The 23388-nt window shown below is 40.2% G+C and overlaps 2 protein-coding genes across 3 annotated transcripts; one reads left to right on the forward strand and one right to left on the reverse strand.

The window, feature by feature from the left end:
• The first annotated feature begins 255 nt into the window (after window positions 1-255).
• Window positions 256-8061, forward strand: CDC37L1 (cell division cycle 37 like 1, HSP90 cochaperone). 2 transcript variants are annotated; one of them, XM_054054356.1, is made up of 7 exons: window positions 256-390; window positions 1645-1926; window positions 3292-3376; window positions 4871-4986; window positions 5273-5395; window positions 6304-6459; window positions 7328-8058. In XM_054054356.1, the coding sequence occupies exons 1-7, from the start codon at window positions 286-288 to the stop codon at window positions 7427-7429; spliced, it is 969 nt and encodes a 322-aa protein (XP_053910331.1). In that variant the 5' UTR covers window positions 256-285; the 3' UTR covers window positions 7430-8058. The 2 variants fall into 2 exon arrangements, with proteins under 2 accessions (XP_053910331.1, XP_053910332.1); XM_054054357.1 differs by lacking the exon at window positions 1645-1926 and having other exon boundaries at window positions 7328-8061.
• A 1032-nt stretch (window positions 8062-9093) lies between these two features.
• AK3 (adenylate kinase 3) lies at window positions 9094-22584 on the reverse strand. Its single transcript, XM_054054358.1, has 5 exons — window positions 22304-22584; window positions 17365-17484; window positions 14267-14439; window positions 11992-12110; window positions 9094-10699 (listed from the first exon to the last, which is right to left on the reverse strand). Exons 1-5 carry the CDS (start codon window positions 22449-22451, stop codon window positions 10576-10578), a joined length of 684 nt encoding a protein of 227 aa, XP_053910333.1. The 5' UTR covers window positions 22452-22584; the 3' UTR covers window positions 9094-10575.
• Window positions 22585-23388: the final 804 nt, after the last annotated feature.

Below are 23388 nucleotides of genomic sequence, written 5' to 3' on the forward strand. Positions count from 1 at the left end.
ACAGCACAGCCCCCCATAGCACAGCCCCCGCCCAGCACAGCCTCCCCACGGCACAGCCCCCCACAGCACAGCCCCCCATAGCACAGGCCCCCATAGCACAGGCCCCCCATAGCACAGCCTCCCCACAGCACAGCTCCCCAGAACACAGCCCCCCCCACCACAGCCCAGCCCAGCACAGCCCCCCCTCAGCCCCGCCCGCCGGGGGCGGTGCGTGGCTGCTCGTCTCGTATGCCGGAAGTGGGCTGCTGCCTCACTTCCGGTGAGGCGGTTGGGCGGTGTTGGGGGATGGCGCTGTGGCTCCCGGGCCTCCGGGACGGCGGCGCCCCGTCGGAGGAGGACGAGGAGCGGGGCCGGGCTTCCGCCTCCCGGCAGCGCCTGTCGGAAGCGCAGGTACCTCCGTGTCTTCCCCCCGGCGCCGCTCCTCGCCCCGGAGCGCTGCTGCCGGTGCCTCGGAGCGGGCGGCGGGGGCGTGGGTGGCGGCGGAGGCTGGGGCGGTGGATGCGGGAGTGCCGGCTCTTTGCGGGGCGGGCAGAGGCGCTGCCGGCGGGGGGGAGCTGGCGCCTGCTGCCGGCAACGGTGCCACGTTTGACGAGCAATGTGCAGGAAGCCGGGCTGAAGTTATCCCGGCATCCTTACGCCTAGAAATCGGATCTGTAGGCGGTTTTGTTTCCCGGTTGGCTGGGGCGAGACAGCGTTTGGTAAATACGTTGCCAAGGATTGTGTGTGTGTTCTTGCATGAAGCTGCCATGACGTTAGTTTTTCAAACAGGGAAATTTTCATCTTGTTATGTGAAAAAAAAATTAAAATGCTGCAATTCCCAAACAAAATTAACACAAGAACATTGATGTCCCCGCATTAAAGTTTCCTTCAAATAATATTTCACAGTTCATGTTGTCCTTCGTGTCACTCAGCCAGAGGTTATCAGCATAACAAATTTCTACCAATAATACAGCAACGGAAGGCTGAGGAGCTAAGGCGTTATGTGTGTCTTTTTCCAGTCTTTATGGGAAGGCATGGCATGTGCTTTTATATAAATAAGATAACAATTTTGTAAGTTATTGTGTGCAAATTCCCAGCACACACCTGGAAGTGACATAAGCACTGTAGCTTAAGGGCTGACTTTTTTTCCCCAGCTATGAGTCATGACCTCCTCAATAAATTTGACCAAAAGGAGCATATGCTTGTGCTGGGCCTCAGCCACTTCATAACTTGAATTCCACCTTCACCATCAGCTGAAGGGAAGATGTTGGCCATCTGTTAGGTAGTAATCCATATTGGAATGCAGGCAGCAGCAGTTACTTTACTGTTTAGATCTGGCATTGTAAAACCAATACTTTCATCTCAGAAGTATATATTCAGACTATTCAGCTGTTGCCAACATCACAGCCGGAAGATTGCCAGAGGCGTTTCAGCTGTATCAGAAGTATTTTTACTGAGCAAAAATTAAGACAGCTTGAACTAGAAATCTCTTTCTGAAAATCTAGCAGTACAATACCATGTTTCATCACTCTTATGAATATAATGCTGCATATCTAAGTTGCCTGCCAGATGCATTATCTTTGGGATTTGGGCCTGTCTGCTCCTATACAAACTGTAAAATGTCAGTTTTCCCTCCAAAAATAGCACATCTGATTTTCCTCACAGACATACAGCCAAGGGATTGAATTAGCCTGCCAAAAAGAAAGTGAGTTCGTGAAGCACTCTGTAGAATGCACATGGAACCTAGCAGAAGCCCAGCAAAAACTTGGTAGCTTAGCACTGCATAATTCAGAGTCCCGCGATCAGGAATCTGCTCAAGCAAAGGCTGAAGCTGCAGAGCTAAGATGGAGGGAGGAAGAGTGGAGAAGAAAAGAAGAAGCGCTAAACCAGAGGGAAAGACAGAATCTATGGAACACAGATCCTGTTAGTAAGGAGGTATTTAATAAGGTATGACCCATATCAGTGTGCATGAGTGTCTTCTGTGTCCAGTACAGCACAAAACCACAGTATGTGTTAAATGGGTTGAGTTTTTTTTTCTCACTTTGCCTCATGAATGGGAGCAAGCTGCACTCATACTGCAGATCTGAATTACGTTTCTCTACCGAAAATGTCAATCAGTACTTGTGTGGGTCACCAAGTATTAGATACGAGCCCACAACGCACACTCAGAGTCTGGAAAGCCAACCATATCTTGGGCTGCATCACAAGAAGCGTGGTCATCAGGTAGAGGGAGGTGATTCTCCCCCTCTGCCCCACTCTGGTGATACTCAGTCTGGAGTACTGTGTCCAGTTCTGGAGTCCCCAGTATAGGGAAGACATGGACCTATTGGAGTGCATCCAGAGGACAGCCACAAAGATGGTCAGAGGGATGAAACACCTCCCCTGTGAAGAAAAGCTGAGAGAGTTGGGATTATTCCCCCTGGAGAAGAGAAGGTGCCAGGGAGACTTTATTGACCTTAGTGCATCCTTTTAATGCTTGAAGGGAGCTTCTAAGAAAGGTGGAGAGAGATGTTTTTATGCTGCCTGTAGCAATAGTACAAGGGGCAATGGTTTTAGACTAAAAAAGGGTAGGTTTAGATTGGATATAAAGAAGAAATTTTATAGAATGAGGATGGTGAAACACTGGAACAGGTTGCCCAGAGAAGTTGTAGGTGCCCTACCCCTGGAAGCAATAAAGGTCAGACTGAGTGGGGCTTTCAGCAACCTTATCCGGTGGAAGATGTCCCTAACCATGACAGGAGGGAATGGAATAACATGACCTTTAAATGTCCCTTCCAATCCAAAATACACTATTATTCTATGTAGGGTAAGTGTTGCCAAATGGGCTGAACAATCATTTCTTTGCATGAAGAGGGTGCTTCTCTATTGTGCCAAATTCTTATAATGTGAAACACTTAACTTTTTATCTACTAAAGACTACTGTAATACAGATTATTTAGCACAAACTTTTTTTATAGTAGAATCTTAGCTTTGATCTCACAATTTAATTTGAACAGCTAGCACATCTCATAATTTCACTGATTTATCTGAATCCAGGCTGCAATGTACTTGATTCTCCTTGTTGATGGATCACTTAATTCCTACCCAATGACAGAGGTTTCCCAGAGTTCTTTAGTCGGTAGACTGTAATGAGACTTTTAAACTCTATTATTAGGTAATGCACTTTTAAAAAGAAAACCTTCTGAAGTGTATGACATGACTCTAAAATTAGAACATAACCTTTTAAATAGTAACATGTTAAAATATGATATTATGTATCACGAAAAGATGTGTGTGGAGTTTCTGTGATAATACAATTTTTCTCTTCCTCAGAGTTTTATTAATCAAAAAGAAATAGAAGATGAAGATGTGTCTGAACCACTTATGCAAAAACATGAACAAAAGATTAGACACTTTGGTGAGTCTGCTTTTTCCAACATTTTGCAGTTCAAACTTATAAAGAATTTATGTAGGTTTGCACCTTATTGTACAGAATGAGTACTAATAAGAGAAAAACCTGCCTAACATACTGTTCAGCTTTATTTTATCAGGACAGATAATAATTTTGAAGTGATGTAAGATGTAAACTGTAGAAGCGTGTTAGTTCCTGTAGCCAATAAGAACTTATATTTTTTTAAAAAAAAAAAAAAAATTAATACTCAAATGAGCTAAAGCCCTGAAAACTAAAGTTCTAGTAGCTTTTTCTGCTGTTCAGTGGAAAAAGACAGGGACATTCATGGCTATATAAGTCATGCATATAAAAACACACGGGATCCTCTGTAGCCGTCTCCTTCTAATAAATGCTTTTCTGGTGACTGTTAAGCTACAAAAGTAATGACTGATTAAAGGGAAACATATGTAAACACCTGCTGAGAGTCTGTGTGCATGGAATTGTCCGTTTCTTAAAATTATATTTAATTATCCACTAGGTGTCACTTTAGCTCCATCATAATTGTTGAATTCACTTAAGCATCAAAGAAAATCTTGTAAAGTAATCTGAAGTTTTCATGGTTCTCTGAAGATTTTTCCACTTAGTTACAGGCTGCTTTCAGACCATGATATAGTATAGGCATATTTGGAATTTCAGAACAATCAAGAACAGAACTGAGCTGGCAAAATTCAGTTCTTTGTACAGTTTCAAGGCTTTCTTGCAGGCTTCCTAGATAAGAGTTGGGCAAAATTACTTTGTGTCTAAGTTCAGATTAAGCTGTTACAGAAACAATCTTATTACAGAACATCACCAATTTTTTTTGTACCTTTAAGAAGTGGTCTGTGTATTGGGTTCTGATTTTTAAACTTGGCTTTTTACATGAAGAGCTTCATGCTATCATAGTTGAATCTCCTAGTTAACTTTCCAATACTGATGTGGCTTTGCTTTTTGATATCAAGCTGTTCCTATAATAAAATACAAATTTCTGAAAAATATAGCAAACCATGTGTTAGAAGCACTTTTATTTTTGACAGATTACACATTCTTTTCTTTGAATTCTTATTTACAAACATTTAGAGGATTTTGTTTGTCAGAATCACTGTAGAATGTAAATTCGTATCCATAATTTTTTTAAACTATTTGATAGTGAAGCTAATAGATACCTACACAACTTTATTAGTGTCTATGAGAACTGATTAAAAATAACGTGGCAGAATTGCTAGAGATGCATTAAAATTTAGGAAATTCAGATGTTAAAATCTACTTTTAGTATCTTCAAAGTCTGATTATATCTGCTGGTAATGCTCTTTTAGTGTTGGTTTAATGTATAAATAAAACCCCTAGATTTAGCTGCATGCTGTCATTCTGAGACTATAGAATTGCAAAGGTGTTACGTATGCGTGGGTATCAGTGCAAGTAACTTCCTTACTGCATTAAGTTATTTATCCATTTATAATATCCTAACTATGTTTCTCTCATTAGGTATGCTGAGCAGATGGGATGATAGTCAAAGATTTTTGTCTGATCACCCATATCTTGTATGTGAAGAAACATCTAGATATCTCATGTTGTGGTGTTTTCATCTAGAAGCTGAACAGGTATGAAGATGATGTTTAAACTGTTTGAAAGCATACAGCTTCTCCTTTGCAGTACAGAAAAGCAGACAAACTTGATTAGATGTTTAAACTGTTGTTCCTCTCTTCACAGAAGCAAAACACTATAGTGTGCTGTCACATATAGGTCTAGTTATAGCTATTATCAGTCCCCTTGCTTCTGTGAGCATCAGTTCTCATCTGTTTAGGAATTCAAAGAAAAAGAAATTATGCTGAATTTTTAGAAATATGATATAAAATATCCTTAAATCATATTTTTTTTTTTAACTAGAAAAGAGCTTTGATGGAGCAAGTAGCACACCAAGCAGTTGTAATGCAGTTTATTATAGAAATTGCCAGAAGCTGTAATGTGGATCCAAGAGGCTGTTTTCGTCTATTTTTCCAAAAAGCCAAAGTAAGTCAATTTGTGTAATGATGGGAGAAATTCTGGATGCTGTGCAAGGGAACCAGTGTTTTAGAGAAAGTTTCTTCCTGACCATAAGAGGCTAAATATTTTAATTGACTGAATGACTGACTGACTCAGGCTTATGGGAAAGTGTCTTGTTGGCAATCTAGGGAAAGACTATTTTGGTGTAATTCCAACTCTGAAAACGAAATTTCTGTGGATTTTGCTTATCCCAGAGGGAAAGCAAGATAGAGCAGAGGGACAAGTGGAATGTTATACACAAATATTAACTAAGTAACAACAGCAAACAGACCAGTTTAAAGACTGATTTTGGCCAGTAACACCTGTGGTTTTTTACAGTGTACTTACATATGGTCATAATTTACCATTGCAACTGCAGTGCACAGTGGGACCCAAAATAGTGTTGCTTTCTCGTTACCAAAATAAAGAAATCCAGAGCTATGCAGGAGAAATGAAGGAACACTGAAACTGTAGTTTACTGTAGACTGTATTCAGTTATTCAAGATTGGTGGATCTCAGTATTGCCTAAAGGGGTCCAGTTAAAGTGTGAATCAACTTGTGCTTTACTTTTGACCAGAGTGCTACTACAAAGCACCTGTTCTTCTAAGGTTACTAGCTTCTCACTTGAAATAAAGGAAGGGTTAAAATTAGACTTATTTTTACATATCCTTCGATAAATCGTTTTGCTTCTACATATAAACACTACAGATTGTCTTAAAGTTAAATCTCTCTGAAATTTCATTTTAAATTGACTAACACTATTCTTGAGTTTTTCATCGTTGTTATTCCCCAAAAGGTAAAACATACATTACTACATTTTTTTTCAGCACTGCGTACACATACAACTCAAAAGTAAATTTGCATGAAGTGCAAATATTTTTATCTTCTCTTTGTAGACAGGAGAAGGCTATTTTGAGGCTTTTAAAAGTGAACTTGAGGCATTCAAGACGAGAGTGAGAATCTGGTCACAATCACATGGCTTTCAAACTATGTTACTACATGATCTCAGTGTCAATCCTGGTCTTGCAGGACAACTGGCATCTTTTTCACAGGTAGGTTTATTATTTCTAGAAATTAATTTAACTAATACAGGATTCTGTCCAGCCTTGAGAAGTTGTACCTTCTTGAAATATCAAGAGGATTATTCCTTGAAGAGCTAGTGCTCGGGATATATCATGCAGTATCATCAATATGCAAGGCATGTATGGGCTTTATCTTTACTTGCTGGAATTCAGAAAGCATCAGCGTAAGTTCAGAAGGGTTCAGTGTCCTTGTATTTTCATGCTTAAAATAAACACCACATGATAGAACTGATCAGATGCTAGAATTGTGTTTAGTCTTTACCACAAGCAGTGAAATGAGCCTTCAGTGTGTTGTGGTTTGAGCGCTAAACCATGACATAGTGTAAAGTAATAAGTCCTATTCACGGCATCATTAGGGTAAGCCAAGCCTAAGGGAAGTCTCCTGTTGTAATAAAAGGAAACTGAGGATACTTGGGTCTTTTTTCACATTACTAGTGATAGCTACATTGTGGAATGAAGAGGCAACTTAAAATACTGCCAGACGTGGTACTGGGGAAGAAATCACAATTGAAACTACTTATTTGAAATAATTTGGTTACAGCACCTTTCAAATAAAGTCCCAACAGCTGAATTCTAAGTAAATGTGCAGCCAAGTGCTAGAAATATTAAGACCAAATAGAAGCTATGCAAGCAAATGTAAAGAAGTTTCTTGACACAGTGAGGTACTATAAGTTGATGACTTTCAGAGCTTATTTCCTTCCTATTGCAAATTTGTCTTCTCAAGATGAATAACAGGAAGAGTCCAATTTAAGCGAAAATATGTTTCTCTCTCTTTCTCTCTCTCCCTTCCTATATACAGTTACGGAAAATTAAGCTGTCAATTTTTCATGTGTTGCAGAACACAAGTGACCTACAAGGTTCCATAAACACAGAAGCCTGCAGTTTAAACTCTGTGATACAAAGAGATGAAGAAGAATCCAAAATGATGGACACAGTATAGTACTCTTAAGACTGAGGCCAAGTACTCTTTTTTTGGGGGGGTGGAGTTTCGTTTTTATTTTTTTTCTGAAGAAACAAACGTGGCTATTTTCTTGACACTTATTTTTCTGGGTACTGCACTTTATTTTTGGTGTCAGTTTTTTTTGTTGTTGTTGTTTGGTTTTAGAGGGGATGGTATTTTGAAGGGTGGGTAATTCAGAAAAACTTGTAATATTGTTTGAAAATGTGCTGCTAGGTTTTTTTTTGGTTGTTCTTGAAGAGCAGGGTTCTCATATTGCCGAATGTGAAACTGGATGTGTTTTCTGCTACTAACCTTGCCTTTCATGACTTTAGAAATTAAAGTATGAAAAAAAAATCTGCACAAATACAATGTTTACAAGAAATGGTAGATTCTTGGTAGAATCTGCTATTGTCTTACTACAGATGTAGACATGTTTTAGTCTATGGATATTGGAGATCACAACTGTATTCATGCTACCTTACTGACATTATAAGCTCTCAAAATTTGATTATCACTAATAGCAATAAATCAGTGTCTGGTATCAGTATTTCAGATCTGAATGGAATAGATTAAAACACTGGCTTTCTACCTCTGCTAAGGGGATTTAAATGTTACATTGTGCTTTCATTAAACATAACTTGGTTTTATCCTAAAATATAAGCAATGTGTGTGTTCATATGAGTGCTGGGTTTTATGATTACTGATAGTCTAAGTCTCTTCTTGTTCATAAAGCCAATTTCAGATTTTTTTTAAAACCAAGACGTATTCTAAGGAGAAGTATTTGATAGAGGGGATGGAAGTAACTTGAGGTACAAGGGTAAGACTTCAGTTTAAACAAAAAGCTTTGTCATAGTTCATATAGGATGAAGTGTCACGCAGGGTTTGAAAAGTATTTCATGTGCTACTAAGCTAAAGTGGGTTTCTGGTATTTCCAACTCAGACAAGTAAAGTGGAAAATCATTACAAGTTTCCTGTTGCAGGAGCTGAAAATCCAAATCCGGCTTCTAAACAAGGCCTTCCACAGAACCTCTGCAATCCAAAATTGTACTGCGCTTTTCTAACTTGCTGCTATTAAAACAGTTCTATCTATAAGAAATGTATAGAGCAGTTGGAAGACTCCAGTGAAAGAAGCTCGTATCTAAAATAATGGCACTGGTACACACTCTCAGCCCCTTATGGTGTTGTTCTGATTTTATGTAAGGTATGGAAGGTATCTAGATTTCAGTAGTTTGATGAACACAGTTTACATACAGTTACTAATTCAGGCTGAGATCCAGTAATTTTCGGTTTCGACTATAGCAGAGACAGGGAAAAAGTCTGCAGTACATGCCAGAACTAGTATCAGTACAAATGCAGTAGCAGAAGTAGGAAATACAGATCCACTGATGGAAGTAGCTTTTCACATGTTCTTTTGCAGACAGACTGAGGATGCAGCAGCAGTGTCCCAGATGCAGATTAGAGGTAGCCTCCTTTACACAAGTAAAGCAATTTTTTAAATTATTTTATTTGTATATTTCACAGGCAACTCCAGAGAGGATAAGTAGACACTGCTGCCTACTTAATAATTTGTTAACTTTTAAGAGAACCTGAGGGAAGCTAATAACAGGTTGTTTTTTAACTGTATGTGATATACAAGGTTAGTAAGGGCAGTGTAGCACAGTGACTTGCAATTGCTGCCATTAGCAGGAGAACCACATTGCTCTAGCAATCTGTGATATAATTAAAGTTATTTTTTTAAGTTTCTAAGGACTGAAAATTGGATGGTGTGGGAATAAGTATCAAATCATAATGAGATTCCTTCCCTGCTAACTGAAACATACATAGGCTGGCAAAAAGCCAGGCACAGCTGCTTTTTATTGAAATTAGATTGCATAAATAAAAGTAAGCAGCACATCTGTGTTTCTTGTTTTAATGTGGTAGCTATGGTTTTCTAATAATTAATTTTTTCAGGAATCACATCTATAAACTCAGTCTACAGCTTCCATATAGATATTTATGAAGATGAAAGTACAAGTGGTCAGCCTTTTGGCAGGCTTCCTTTAAAATGTAAGGAAAGCTGCTTGCAGTGATAGCTGGTGCCCATATTGTTCATTTAGAGTAACGGGAAAGCTTTGAGTTCCACAATGACCACGTCCCAAGGGGCACCACAGTTCTGTAGCTGTTCAAAAATGGTCATTGCAAAACAAGGTTGGGACGTGCTATGACACAGCTGTTTCAGACGTTGCCTAGACAGACTTGTTCCCCAGGTTTTGCTGACTCTTCCTGAAACTCTCAAACTAGTGAGCATAAAAAAAAAAGGGCTAGGAGGAGAATTCATTGAAAAATAGCAACATCTACATTACCTAAACTGTTAAAAAAGTGTGGCCTGTGGAGGTTTGTAACTCCAATTATTTAGTGAGTAAATAAATGCAGGAGCTTATCAGAGACATGAATTAGTAGTATGAACTCATGAAATCCAGTCCAGTTGCTACAAAAAACTGCTACAGTAATATGAAGAGTTAATAATTTGACCACTGTCTTACCAAATGTCTTATACATCATTGAAACTTCATTTCTCATACCTGCATGATAACTGTTCTGAGGGCAGAAATACAAGTGTAATAATAAGGCCTATCAACTAAGCAAAGCTACAAGGTGGTGACTGTCTTCCCTGAAGTCAGCCTCTATATATGCCAGTTCTGGTGTGAAACAGCTTTTTGCACAATGGTGGTCATGGTTCTTCAAGGCTTCTGACAGGCCCCAGCTAATCACACGTTCAAGAAACATGCCTTCATGTCCTTATCATTGCTTCGCACAACAGTTCATGACTGAGTAAATCAATCAGTGTGCTTTGTGATTAAGCTGTATTCTGAATGTCAAATTTGCAGACATAAATATTTTCTCAATAAGAGGCACAAGAGTAGCTGCTTTTGTTAAATCAGTTACTATATTATAAAAATCAGGTATCTTTAATATAAAAAAAAACCAGCATTAAAGTGAGAACCACAGGCAATAAAGTTTTATCATCATGTAAGTTAAGGACAATATTAGACTTTAATTATTGATCAGTCTGGTAGACTACTTAGAGAAATCCTCAATGGCTGAATCTCATGTCAGCAAGTGTGAGCATTGGCAGATGAGCAGAAGTTAGGTCGTTAGGTCGATTTTCACCTGGGAGTGGCAGCATCTTCCTGGCTTACATCTGGCAACTTGGTCTGGAGGAAAGCATAGATATGAGGCCAGATCTTATTGGTTTCTGTTCCAGAGAAGGATTTCAATAATCCTTTTTTCCTAAGGAAGAAAAAGAGGAAAGCATGAAAAAAGTAAAATTCCCCAATTGTTCCAGTATCTCCACATCACTTAAAGATTGCTCTGGGAGGAGTATGCACATATGCATGTTATTTAACACCATGAACAGTCTTACCATTGGGAATGCAGGCTGGACATGCATTACTCTCTTCCTCAGACTGTAAGCTATTTGCCACATCAGTTCATAAAACAGACAAGTGTCCAAGAGTACTTAGTAACAAACTATAAATGGTAAAAACAAGAAGCACCAATGCAGTCATCCAAACCACTGTGACCTCAGACCTCAAGGATCACAGGAAGTACATCAGAACAAACAGGTGAACCAGACACCATCAAGTAATTCTGAATTAATTTTAGTAGTTAGCTTTATGTGTAAAGTATGTTATTATCAGCCTGTCTTACAGTGGTGCTTTGAGGCATTTTCCCTTTCAGAAAGCTATCAGAATCAGGAAAACCATTGTCAATCCAGAAGAGTTCCAGATTTAAAACTTAACCATCCTGAAGACGGAGCTTCCAGTCTGCTGAACAGTTTTGTTAAAGCATAATGAAGGATGGTGGATATGGAGATAAAGGATGAAGAATCACTTCAGGGGTGTTGTCAAGAGTCTGATTTCTAGGCAAGATTACAAAGCTCTACATGGTGACCTACTATAATCCATATATTAACAGTATGATATTTGCAGCTCCACATTAAGAAAAACTTTCTGTATAATTTTGGTTCTTAAAAGAAGTAATAATATGTCATTTTGCAGTGCAAGTGGCAGTACTGTCAAATAGCTACTTATTCCCAGAGTCTTGTTTGCTCTGTGCTTGTCACAGTCCTGTTGAGAAGAGTCATTTTTACATCCTCATTAACAGTTTTTTTCTATTTGCATATCACTTGATCCCCTGCCATTGTTAGGAAGGGATCTTACACACCTTACTTACATATCCAGAAGAGGAAATAACTGTTCAAGTTTCCACAAAACAGAACTGTGTGTGCTACCTTACTAACCAGAGCTGTATTGCTCAGAACAATACTGCAATGTATTGAATAATGCATAGCACTCTGTAAAACTAAATATGGTTGTAGTGAAAGGCTCTTTTGCTAAGCAGGCTCCTGAAGAGGTTTCATGCAACAGTGGGGAACATACTCATTTTCCTGGGTTGATTTCTTACTGAGTTAATAGAAGACATACTGCTACTCACACCAACTTCACTGTTGCAGTATCTCTAAAACTGAAAAGATCTGTTCCTTACTATGCTAATGTGGAAGAATAGATTTTACTACTTACCTGTAATATTCCAGAACAGGTTTTGTTTGTGTGTCATAAGCCTGTAGCCGCTTGGTAACTGTCTCAGGCTTATCATCATCGCGCTGAACAAGTGGCTCTCCAGTAATATCATCAATACCCTAATAATGGTGAAAAGCAAACACTGGTGTATATTTGTGTTTTAGTATGTTTTGTGTAATTTTCTATTTAAATTATCAACAGTTTCCAGTTAGTTAAGGTGTAGATTTCTGCTTATAAAGAGAAAGGCTACTATCTGTGTCTTATCTGGAATATAAGATGTGGACTTTTCAGTGAACAGTCCATCAGTTAAAAACATTTTCTCAGTATCTGCAATGAAAACCAAGTCTTTGTAACTTGACTAATTTGTCCTCTGCAGCATTTGTTGAATACGGGAAATATGTAGATAAAACCTTCATATATGATGTAAAACAATATTGTCGGTAATGCATTCCTGTATAAGAGGAAACAAGCAAGAGGCCAATTTGACCTTTGTTTGACAATATTGATATGGGGAAAGGAGTAATGGCCCTTTGATTTTAAGTCACAAAATGGAAGAATTCTCATTTAGCAACAGCTGCACAAATAATGACATAAAAGCCAGCTGAAGTTTTTCTATGATTCCGTAAACACGGTTAAGGACCCAATGTATGAACTATGACAGCTTTTACTTTACTCTCACTTACTGAAGTCCTTTAGGTAATTACAGAGCTTTTAAGCCTTGAAACCAGCAACACTGAAGAAAGTGACCACTGCCATATCTTATGAAGGCCTCACTAGTGGCATAAAAGTTGGCTCCTTCTTAGGTGCACTGAACCATTGTGCATCTAAGGACAGAACGTATGACCCACCACAGATAAAAGGGCCTCTTTGCTCCTTCATACATATTAAATTAAATCCTCATATTAATTACATATTAATTAAATCCTCCAGAATTTTCATTTTCCCCTAAAGACAAGTCTGACATTTGAAGTAGAAACATGAGTTATATTGCAAATACAAAGCAAATCAGACCTCAAAAAATGTTTTCCTTTCTTCTTTGCATTCTGGCAATCAGTTTTAAAAAATCAGTAACTGTCAATGAATGTTCAGTAAGTTTCCCTCTTCATGAAGGTGTAAAGAAAATCTGTTCCAGAACATCTGTATGGTCAAACTTACTTTGCTTACATAATACAATCATTTTAAAGCTCAAGTGTTTCTTTCCAGCATCTGTGCAGGGAGCCATACTGGTGCCTTCACTGTTACCTATCAAACATCGAGCCTTCAGCCTTGTGCTAACTCTAAAGCCATAATTGTTTGGTTGTGTTGGGTAACATTTTGCAGGTCTAACAGATTACAAAGACAGATGTGGTATTTCATCTGTTCAGCTCCATTACATGGTTTCACTTAAATACTGCAATCCACTTCACTGTGTTCTGGTATGCCTGCTAATTTGTGGAAGGCAGGGTGGTGTCTTCCCAATAGCAAAGCTGTTTCAGCTGAAGCCCACTCCTTGGAAGGTCTCATAATTCTCTGTTGCAGCTTGCCTATGCTCTTCCACAATTAAAGATAACCATGACTTAAATGGCCAGTGGTTAAACAATACAAAGGCAGTGTTTCCAATTGCTCACTTCCAGGACTTACTGGCTATTTTCAGCTGGCCTCTTTTCCTCCAAAACTAAAATTAAAAAAGCTACAGGGCCTGCTATAACAGAGCATCCTATAACAGGATGTCTCAAGCCATAACCTCTTCGATCTACTGAGAAACTTCCCCAACTGGCAAGTTTCTACGTCTAATTTTGCAATATGACAGTGTTTCCTTTGAGAATACCCATCCTGGTTAAATATAAATACAGGGAAAGCATTGAGTGGATTCCTCTGATGATTTGGTGTGCTTCCTAGATGCAAAGAATGAGTCCTCTGGAGGAAGGAAAACGAAACTGTACAGTTCAGACTGTACAGGCTGCTAACTTGCAGAACAGGCTAAGAACACACCCCATTCCTATACCATTCTGCAAGACCGAGAGTATTCCAGATCAGTCAGTGAACAGCTTTAACAAGGGTTAACAAACCACCATGGTGTTTAATTCTGCCGGAGACAAATGTATTCTGCCAGGGTGCTAATCTACCCTGAGAGCCAAGGTGTTTTCAGAAAGGTTCTGTGCTCCTAAAAGATGAAACAAGCCTTTTTCTTCTGAGCTACAGTGTTTTGCAACAACATAGGCAGACAATATTTTACTGCAATTACTAAATGCAATGTAACATTTAATTACCACCAACAAGAAAGTTTATTGCTTACCTGCACCTTGGGAGGATTGAACTCAAGATTGTAGACTCTGCCACTAGCAGGGTGGATCCAACGTGCTGTCAGCCGGCATTTTATAGTCTCAAATGGTACATCGAGGTCAATCACAGTGTCTATTTGACATTCTTTATCCAGGGCATCTGCCTGAGCAACCGTTCTAGGGAAACCTTTTCAAAGGAAACAACTCCATAAAAATCCAAAAGCAGAGTTATAGTGAGAATTATTTGCATTCAGTCATTACAGAAGATAAGTGTCAGACACAAAAAAAAGCGCCATTGTACTGTAAAAGTTGAAGAGGCATAAGATTTTCCGAAGTATCTTTCAGTATGTCATGACACTTCAATTTGTTAAAGGACTCCCAGCTCCCTTTCCTCATTACAGCTAATCATCTTCCTAAAAGTGTAACAAATAAATGCAAAAAGGACCCATACTTATATATTACTACATCCCACTGTATTAAATAAAAGCACTGTATGAATACTGTGAACGAAAAAGCAACAGGCAGTTCACTGAGAGGTCTGGAATAACACAGAAACACAGCTGTATAAGTCTGGCTTAAGGGAGTGACCATTACAAACTCCATTTTATTCAATTGCAGTAAACCCATGTATCTACCACAGGCAGTCTAGGATTAATTTTGCAACAAAGAGTAGCTTTAGAAAGAGTTCTGGGAAGTCTGGTATATCAAACTATCCTCAGGGATTATGACTGTGAGAACATTCAGGCTTCAAGAATCTGTCTCTTCTCTTAAAATACACTGCATTTTGCCCCATGACCTCTATTGCTCCAGTAGTGTGTACTACTAGAGAAATCTAGTGGAACTTAAGAAGGACAGGAAAGAAACAGAGAACAAGAAAATGAAGGTTGCCATAAAGAATTTAAAATGAAAAATTGACCACAAGACCTTTAGTCGTCAAAGCTACTTCAGAACATGCTATTGCACCACAGATTCACTGGAAAAATAGCTCTACCCACAAAGCTTCTGTACAGTCTCACGTTCTTCAGCTTGTAATTTTCATCCTACTAAACACGTAAATCTCCATAAAGACAAGTCCTGATAGGGTCAAACTTCATAAACTCTCCTTTGCACAATATGACTTGATGAGTCCATTGTCTAAGTACAGAACCAGCCAAGAATGAGCCTTATAACAGAAAAAAAAAATTGGCCTTAGGGCTACTGTGTCTTGTCTAACACATTACAAAAGAGAAGACTTGATTGACTCAGACCAAGTTTTTGCTTGTGCATTAAGTCTGATGCACCTGGTTTCCATCACAGTCATCAGCTGCCCTCATCCTATTTTTCTTATGTTCATATTATCTCATAGTGCTTCTAAAGCTTAAGAGCAGAGTGACAGACAGGATTCCAGCACTGTTCCTTCTTACTATCGACAAGCTACTCAGCCATCACATATCCTAGTTAAGCAGCTGGAAAATGAGTTTGCTTTGGAACTTAGTAATGAGAAACTTCCTCAACAAATCAAAGTGCCTTTAAAAGCATTTCATTGAAACTGAACCAGTGTTTGCTGCATGTGGTATTTTCTTGATACAGAAAAAATAATTGACAAGATGTGCTGAATTATGAAGATCTGGGAACACAGAGAAAAGTGCCCTGTTTATACAGCACATAAATCTCAGCTTATCCTACCCACAAACACATGACTTGGACTGCTACATCTCCTACAATTCTAGAAGTCACTAATCTATCATTAAGCCAGTGGAAATGGGTATTTTGCTAAGTGAGCGTACAGGCAGCACAGCAACTCTATTTAGTCTGACCTAGCTGACTTCAGCTGTTTGTTCTGACTTGCAGTTATCAAACTAAAGACTTTCAGGTTACCGTATTTCAACAGAACAGTATTGTTCCTACAGAGCAAATTATGCCAGGGCTATCTCTAGTGTAATTCATTGAGTCTCTTTGCAAATGCTGATGCAGACAAAATTTCTGCTCCAAGAGTTTAAAGAACATCATACGGTAACATGCAGTAGAAATAGTCTTACTGTCTCCAAACCATCATCCTTTTAAGAGTTGCAGGTGTGCCCAGCTATACTGCTGGACATCTAGATCCACAAGGCTGGAACTGTGTGTACGCAGGACCTGAGGCTAAATTAAAAAAAACATCTGCAACTCTTTCCTCTATTGATTAAGTTTCATTGTGCTGTTCACTGTGGGAATTAAGCCTTTATCTTCACTAAGGAGGAATGTGACTGTGACTGAAGCCACCAGAGCAGATCGCTGTCCTAGAAGCAGTTATAGTAAAGCATTAAGGGATAGAGACAATGTCCATTTTTTCTCTCCCTCTAAATAAAAAGGCACACTAACAACTTTTATTTACTGAGATAAATTCTGACTAGAATCTGAAAATACACACATCCAGCTCAGACACTACCTTTGTGCTGCACATCTAAGTGTACTCCCATGGGCTGGGGTAACAAAAGCCATTCAGTTCATGAAAAAAGCAGTAAATGCATTTTCTCTCTACCATGAACACTGAAGCAATGAGATTATGCAGCAGAATTGCAGAAAAATTCACTCTAGAGAACAGAACCAAAAAGCAGAGGAAAGAGACCTTTTAGACTACTTGAGCAATATTTATGTTAGTGATTTATTTCACACTGAACTCCTGCAGTACTTGCTTTCCATACCTACCCTGTTGCTGTATAAAATACCTACATTTCTATGTAAATAACTCCTCAGCCCCACTCTTCAAAAGTGTTCTATTCCCCAAGGACTTTAATGGAAAGGCTTGAAAAAATGAAACTTACCAATGCGTATTTTTAGGGGAAATAAAGCATAGAAACTAGTAGAATTGTTTTGAAATTTTACTGGAGTGCTGAACTATCCTTTTCAATTTGAATTAAACATCCCTGTAATGGTCTAAAGGTGGAATATATTCAAGGCACTTTACAGCAAAGGAAACTAGGGCAGACTAGATGCTGAAAGTTTCACAAGCTGCCAACAAATAGCGTCTACCAGTTACTACCACTTAAGGATGGCTACTGGAGTGTAGCTATCCACAAGCAACTGAAGCACTCTAAGTTTTCCAGTACAGACTATCCCTCCATATACAGTGATAGCCAATATACTAACTTACCATCCAATAGCCAGTTGTAGCGATCTAGACTTTTTAGCTCATTCAGTACTAGTCGTGTCATGATATCATCTGGAATAAGCTGACCTTGATCAATGTAGGACTTGGCAAGGATTCCAATTTCTGCAAAAGTAAGAGAAGTCACATTACACTATCTCTGACCTCCAGCAAGCCAAAAAAAAACCCAACTCCATATGTCTGCCAAAAATATCGTTTTGATCAGGATGGTGCAGAACAGTAGAGTTGCAAACAAAACAGACAGCATACTTGCTGAAACTCAAAAACACAGGATCAGTTTGGAAATATACAAATATATATCAGTTTAATTTGATCCATCTATAATTCCACAGATGGCAACACGACATTGAGCACACCTCTGTCCCCACATCCTTCAAATAATTTTACTAGTAAGTATGCAAAACATAGGTTCCAAAAAGTAAAATCAGGAGAGGCCATTAAGTAAAGGAGTCTTCAAAAAAGGAAATATAAGGGATACAAGTTCATTAAGGTATCAGCCCTCAGACTTCCTGTCAAAAAAAGTTATTTTCTCAGTTTAACTTATGGCTCCATTACAAAGAGAAATTACTTTGGTATTTAAGAGAGTAGTATGCAGCAGGATACGCTTGCCAGATACATATTTTTATGATGTCTAGAGTTACAAGAGGATGTTTATAGATGTTGTAAACATTTATGGGAGTGCACAGGCACTAGTATTTTCCCCCAGAAATGACAAACCCTTAATACCAATCATTTAGCCCACTGGCTCGGTAAAATGCCATCCATATATCACTGTTGTGGATAATACACCCTACTCCTCCATGACAGGCAGTAGCACGTTGTGGTTCACTCAGATCATGGGTATAGCTGGGAAGATATTCATTTGCCTGGGTTGTGTCCAAGGCACAAAGTCTCCGTGGCCTTCATTTATGAAACAATTACCCAGTTATGTAAGTCACCCAGAATAACAGCTAGATTGGTTTTATTTTGGCTCTGCAGAAGCCTGTACTTGCAGCCAATTCAGATCTAGTTACAGTAAACTAAGCAGAAGAGAAAACTGGATAGACTGACAAACCAACACAGGATAGAACCACTTTCAGCAGAAAGCAATGAAGAATGCCAGTTCCACTGCTTGATGCAGTATTGGAATGTGCAATAGTACCACGGCTCTTCTTCAGATGAAGCAACTGAAAAGCAATAAATACCCTCAAATAATGCAAACAGCAGCTTTGGTGCGGGGGAAAAAAAAAAAAAAAAAAAAGAAAAAAGAAAAGAAAAGAGAAAGAATAAAAGTAGAGAAGTTACTTTTGTTGGGTGTTCACACCTAGAGCCAGGCTTTGAAAAGTTTGAAGACCATTTAGAAATAGGCACTATGCACCTTGGTCACACTTCAAATAAGCCTCACAATGTGGAAAAGAAGGTGACGGTCTGGGTACAAACTATCTATTCTCCTCCCACCTCCTTTCTTTGAAGTCAGCAAGCCATACCTCTTTTATTATTCTTCTGTACTTTGTTACTACATACCCTGCAAAAGTAGGCTGGGAGGAGGAATAAATTACATCTAGATAGAATGTGCACTTGGTGCTGGGATCTGTTACTAATTTACTCTGCAGCATTGCTCTAGCCACAATGATTTAAGAATATGGGCAAGGCAAGGTTGATTGAGAATGGTACTGACATGCTTTGGAAAGACAGATGAGCTTTGGGACCCTGACAGGTTTAGCGTAAAGCACGCTGCAAGGCCCACAGGTCCTATTGGAGGTGGACACATGCTGGCTCTCTCTACAAACCTCAAGTTGTTTAGAAAGCCACTATTACAAAAAAAAACCCAAGAGGCATAAATGTACTCAAATAGTTATGTTAGGACAAAAAGTTTGTATACTAGATCATAGCCTCTTTTTGAACTCTTTTGTTGGGGGTGGGACTTTATGAGGTTTTGTTGTTTTCATTTTGTTTGTTTGTTTTTTTTTTTTTTTTTTTTGTCTTGGGTCTAAAACCACTATAGGCATGGCAATCTTTGGAATTAAAGGCAAAGCAGCTTTCTTTCCTGTCTTGGTGATAACAGTTATTCCAATTTCATGGTTTTGCAAATGATTTTTATGTCCTAACCACATTACAGCAAACAAGGTCTAGCCATATTCAGACAACAGGTTGCTTAGCTGTCTTGGAGAGAGGTGATCAGAGACTCTCCACTCTCCAAAGCAGCAGAACACAGTAATTAACTGCAGACCACTAAGCTAACTCGTATGTTCAACAGGACTTTTCAGACAACAAAGTCCATTTTCACAAGACAGCAAATGCCAAAAATGGCAGCATAAGACTATTATTAATTATATTTCATTATCAAAGTTTTTTAACTGCCCAGCTCAGTTCCCAAAGAACTGGAAAATGCCTTTTCCGTTACAATCAAAACTCATAAACTGCTTGCCAAGACTAAACTTGTCAAAGCTCCGAGTTGCCTTTTAGTCTTCATCCCTCCTTTATCATACAGCTTACTCCTGCTACCTCAAGCTTCATTACACTCTTCGGAGACCATTTCTGCAACCAGTGGCTCACCTTCAACAGAATTAAGAACAAGCTTCACCTGGGTAAATTAATGAATGAAAACTCTGTAGCAGATTCCTCTAAGTTCCCTGCTAGCTAATCCAGAACAAACTTCATCATTCCTGACACTCTCCACTGCCTTCTCTCCTCACATCCAGGGTTTTAAAGTGCCAGCTACACTTTCATTTCACATCTTGGTTCTCCTTCTTATTCTTTAATCTGTTTAACACACCTAGAACACTTTGCCAAATCACGTTTCTTTCCATTACTTCATGGCTCCCTCTTCAAATCAAGCAATGGGTTATTTCCACTTGGAATTTTCTCTTCTCACATGACCTTCAGCTCGATTCTGGTGCTCTTTGATCTTGCTTCCAAGACATACTGAAAGAGCACAAAATCTGAAGCATTTAGTAAATAATGTTTCCTTCATCTTCTGGAAGGGCTTTGTTTCTCACCAAGTATGACTTACATTGAAAGTTTGTAACAGCAACAGTTTTGAGTTTGTGACTCTCTGTAAATAAAAACTTAGGCTTGTGCAATCAAACAGACAGAAAAAGCATGAATGTGATCAGATATGCCTGCACAGGTGGTGTTCCTAGCAAATGTTTAACTTGTAGATAGCAGCTGTACTAAAGCCAGCCATCTAAGCCAAACTCATTGTTCTTACAGAGCAAACACAGTCCGTGTGAAAAGAGATGTGGAAGTGACTTCACGATTGATTCATAACACGGATAACTTTCCACCTTCAAATGTGCTTTTAAGCTTCCAAAACTAAGTGCGCTAGTTACCTAACCATAATATTGCAGTGACAGTTATTAGTCCTCTGCAGCTTCAACGTGCTTGAAATAATAATACTCTCACTTATCACATGCAACCTGAACTGGTTCTTACAAGGTTTTCAACCCCACCGTGAAGAAATGGATGCCGAAGTCAGGAGGGGACCTTTCGCCATTGCAAAAATCTACCAGAGGGAGGAGTTGTGGCAACAGAGAGACAGAGATCGAGACAGGCCTATACAGTAAGTATAATTCACATTATTACCTAATACAAACAACTCTGTATGCAAATACAGACCATGCTGAAACCTATGCAGGATATGAGCTTCTTGTAAGATAATGACAATTTTAAAAGCTCAAGGTAAGAAGTCTGCAAATTTTGCCTGTTGTTTTTGGAAAGCACCAGGAGAGTTACACCTGCCCATCTGAGACAAGGCCTTATAATTTTGGAATAGCTGATAACTGTAGGTGCCTCCGCTTCTACTTATTTAATGGAGACCTGACAAACTCTGACTGCCCAGAACTACTCCTTCTCTCCATCTGGTAAAAACATGAATATTTTCCCCTTTTGAGACATTACAGCTGGAAGACTATCAGAAAGACCTCCAAAAAAAAAAAAACCCTGAGAGCTTATGAAAAGCACTACGACAAGGAAGCAACTAAGCATTACAAAACAAGGGAAAAGGAATAAACCCTGGATATGCAACATTCACACTTAAAAAGAGGATGCTGTGAGAAACACTTATTCACTGGTAAAATATTGAAAAGTAGAAAGTCTTTGAAGCAAAGACAATAATATTTTTATTTTACAATTCAGTCCTGAATTGGACATCCTTCTAAAAGAGTCATCGCATCTTACAAAAGCAGTAGGTTTAGACAAAAGACCGTGTAAATCCTCAAAGAACATTAATTTTTTTAGGTTATCCAACCATGTCTGCAGACTCCCTTCAGGTTCTCTCTTGACCTAAAACAGCTATATCTTAGAAGACAACTAAGCATATGAATAAATTCTTGTAACTCTAAGAGAGTGTTTATTCTTTCAGGTTATTCATCCATACCTGGAGATTGTCTTCATATTCTCTCTTGATACAAGACATATTTATATGACAAGATAATTAAACATACAAACCAGCTGCAGCAAAACTTATCTATTAATTCTTACAATGCTAAGGGACAGCTTTTAGAGGATCCAAAGCCAAAGCCTTGAGGCCCGCTTCAGTGGCCTCTGGGAATAGCTCACACACAGACTGGGACACACAGAGGTGGGAACTGCGGAGCAGGAGAAGCCCACGGAATTTTTTTTACGTATGGGGAGTGGTGGGTGTGTAGAAGAAGGGAAAGAAGTAGGGTGGGGGACAGACCTTCCCCCCTCCCGGGTGGAACGGGGGTGTGTCACCCGGGAGCTTCTTGCTGGGCTGCGTGGGTCCCTCGGGGGGAGGGAAAGGGGGATGGGGACGGGTCCCACGAAGGACGGGAAAGGATCCCTCGGGAGGTGGGAGAGGGTCCCTGGGGCGGTGGGGACGGGTCCTCGGGGGATGGGAAAGGGTCCCTCGGGGGGTGGGGATGGGGACGGGGGATGCTGCGGTGACCATCCCCGCCGCCGCACCGCCTCCGCCCGCTCCCACCTGTCTTCTTCTGCATGTTGTCCCTCAGCAGGTCTCCGCTGGATAGATGCTTCATGCCGAAGTGTTTGATAATCCTGGCGGAGACGGTGCCTTTCCCGGAGCCCGGCGGCCCCATGATGACGGCGCGGAGCAGCGGCGGCAGCACCATGGCGCGGGAGGGGCCGCGGCGGCGCGGGAGGGACGCGCCGGGCTGTCAGTCAGGGGCAGGAAGGAAAGATCCTCGACAGAACAGCCGCGTGGGGCGGGGTGGGAACGGCCGAAGGAAACCGCATGTTGGAAAGTAAAGCGTCGGAGAGCGTTAGGGCATCCGTGGCGAGAGGGCTGGAGCACACACACACACACACACACACCCCCCCCGTACGAGGACGGGCTGAGAGAGTTGGGGCTGCTCAGCCTGGAGAAGAGAAGGCTCTGGGGGAGACTTTATAGCGACCTTCCAGTACCTGAAGGGCTACAGGACAGCTGGGGAGGGCTGTTCACTAAGGCTTGTAGTGATAGGAGTGGGGGCAATGGGTATAAACTGGAGAGGAGCAGATTTAAACTAGACAAAAAGAGGAATTTCTTCACCATGAGACTGATGAGACATTGGCACGGGTTGCCCAGAGAAGCTGTGGCTGCCCCATCCCTTGGAGGTGTTCTAGTAGGGTCAGGCTGCTCATGGCAGGGGTGTTGGAACTAGATGATCTTTAAGGTCCCTTCCAACCCAGACTATTCTATGATTCTGTGACTGCCCGGACTCCAGCCTCCCCACATCTCTCTAACCAGGAGCCCATGCCAGACGCCCACAGAGCTCTCAGTCCGTGCCCCAGCCTGTTCTCTCTCTGCCCATTCCTTGACCCTCAAACCAACCTTAAGCCTAACTTCAACCTCAAACCTAACCCCAACCTCACACCTAACCCCAGCCCTAACCCAGACTCTTCATAGGACTGGGTGTGAGGGAAGCTTGGTGCGGGGGTAGAGAGCTCAGGGCAGTCCTCTCAGGGAAAAACAGCAGCAGCTCTTCTGGTGTCAGTCAGAGGCAGGAAAGAAAGGTACTTTACAGAAAAGCATCAGGGCAGGGGAGGACTTAACCAAAGCAAATTGCA

The sequence above is a fragment of the Cuculus canorus genome, chromosome Z (genome assembly GCF_017976375.1).
Source record: "Cuculus canorus isolate bCucCan1 chromosome Z, bCucCan1.pri, whole genome shotgun sequence".
Taxonomy (NCBI): Eukaryota; Metazoa; Chordata; class Aves; order Cuculiformes; family Cuculidae; genus Cuculus; species Cuculus canorus.

What these genes read in the sequence shown, in the direction of transcription:
- CDC37L1 (XM_054054356.1), top strand. Translation starts at nt 286, where the DNA reads ATGGCGCTGTGGCTCCCGGGCCTCCGGGACGGCGGCGCCCCGTCGGAG. An exon ending in GTAAGGAGGTATTTAATAAG is followed by an intron (nt 1,927 to 3,291) that starts GTATGACCCATA and finishes TCTCTTCCTCAG; the next exon opens with AGTTTTATTAATCAAAAAGA. An exon ending in TTCATCTAGAAGCTGAACAG is followed by an intron (nt 4,987 to 5,272) that starts GTATGAAGATGA and finishes TTTTTTAACTAG; the next exon opens with AAAAGAGCTTTGATGGAGCA.
- AK3 (XM_054054358.1), bottom strand. Translation starts at nt 22,451, where the DNA reads ATGGTGCTGCCGCCGCTGCTCCGCGCCGTCATCATGGGGCCGCCGGGC. An exon ending in CAACATGCAGAAGAAGACAG is followed by an intron (nt 17,485 to 22,303) that starts GTGGGAGCGGGC and finishes TTACTTTTGCAG; the next exon opens with AAATTGGAATCCTTGCCAAG. An exon ending in CCTGTTCTGGAATATTACAG is followed by an intron (nt 10,700 to 11,991) that starts GTAAGTAGTAAA and finishes TTTCTTCCTTAG; the next exon opens with GAAAAAAGGATTATTGAAAT.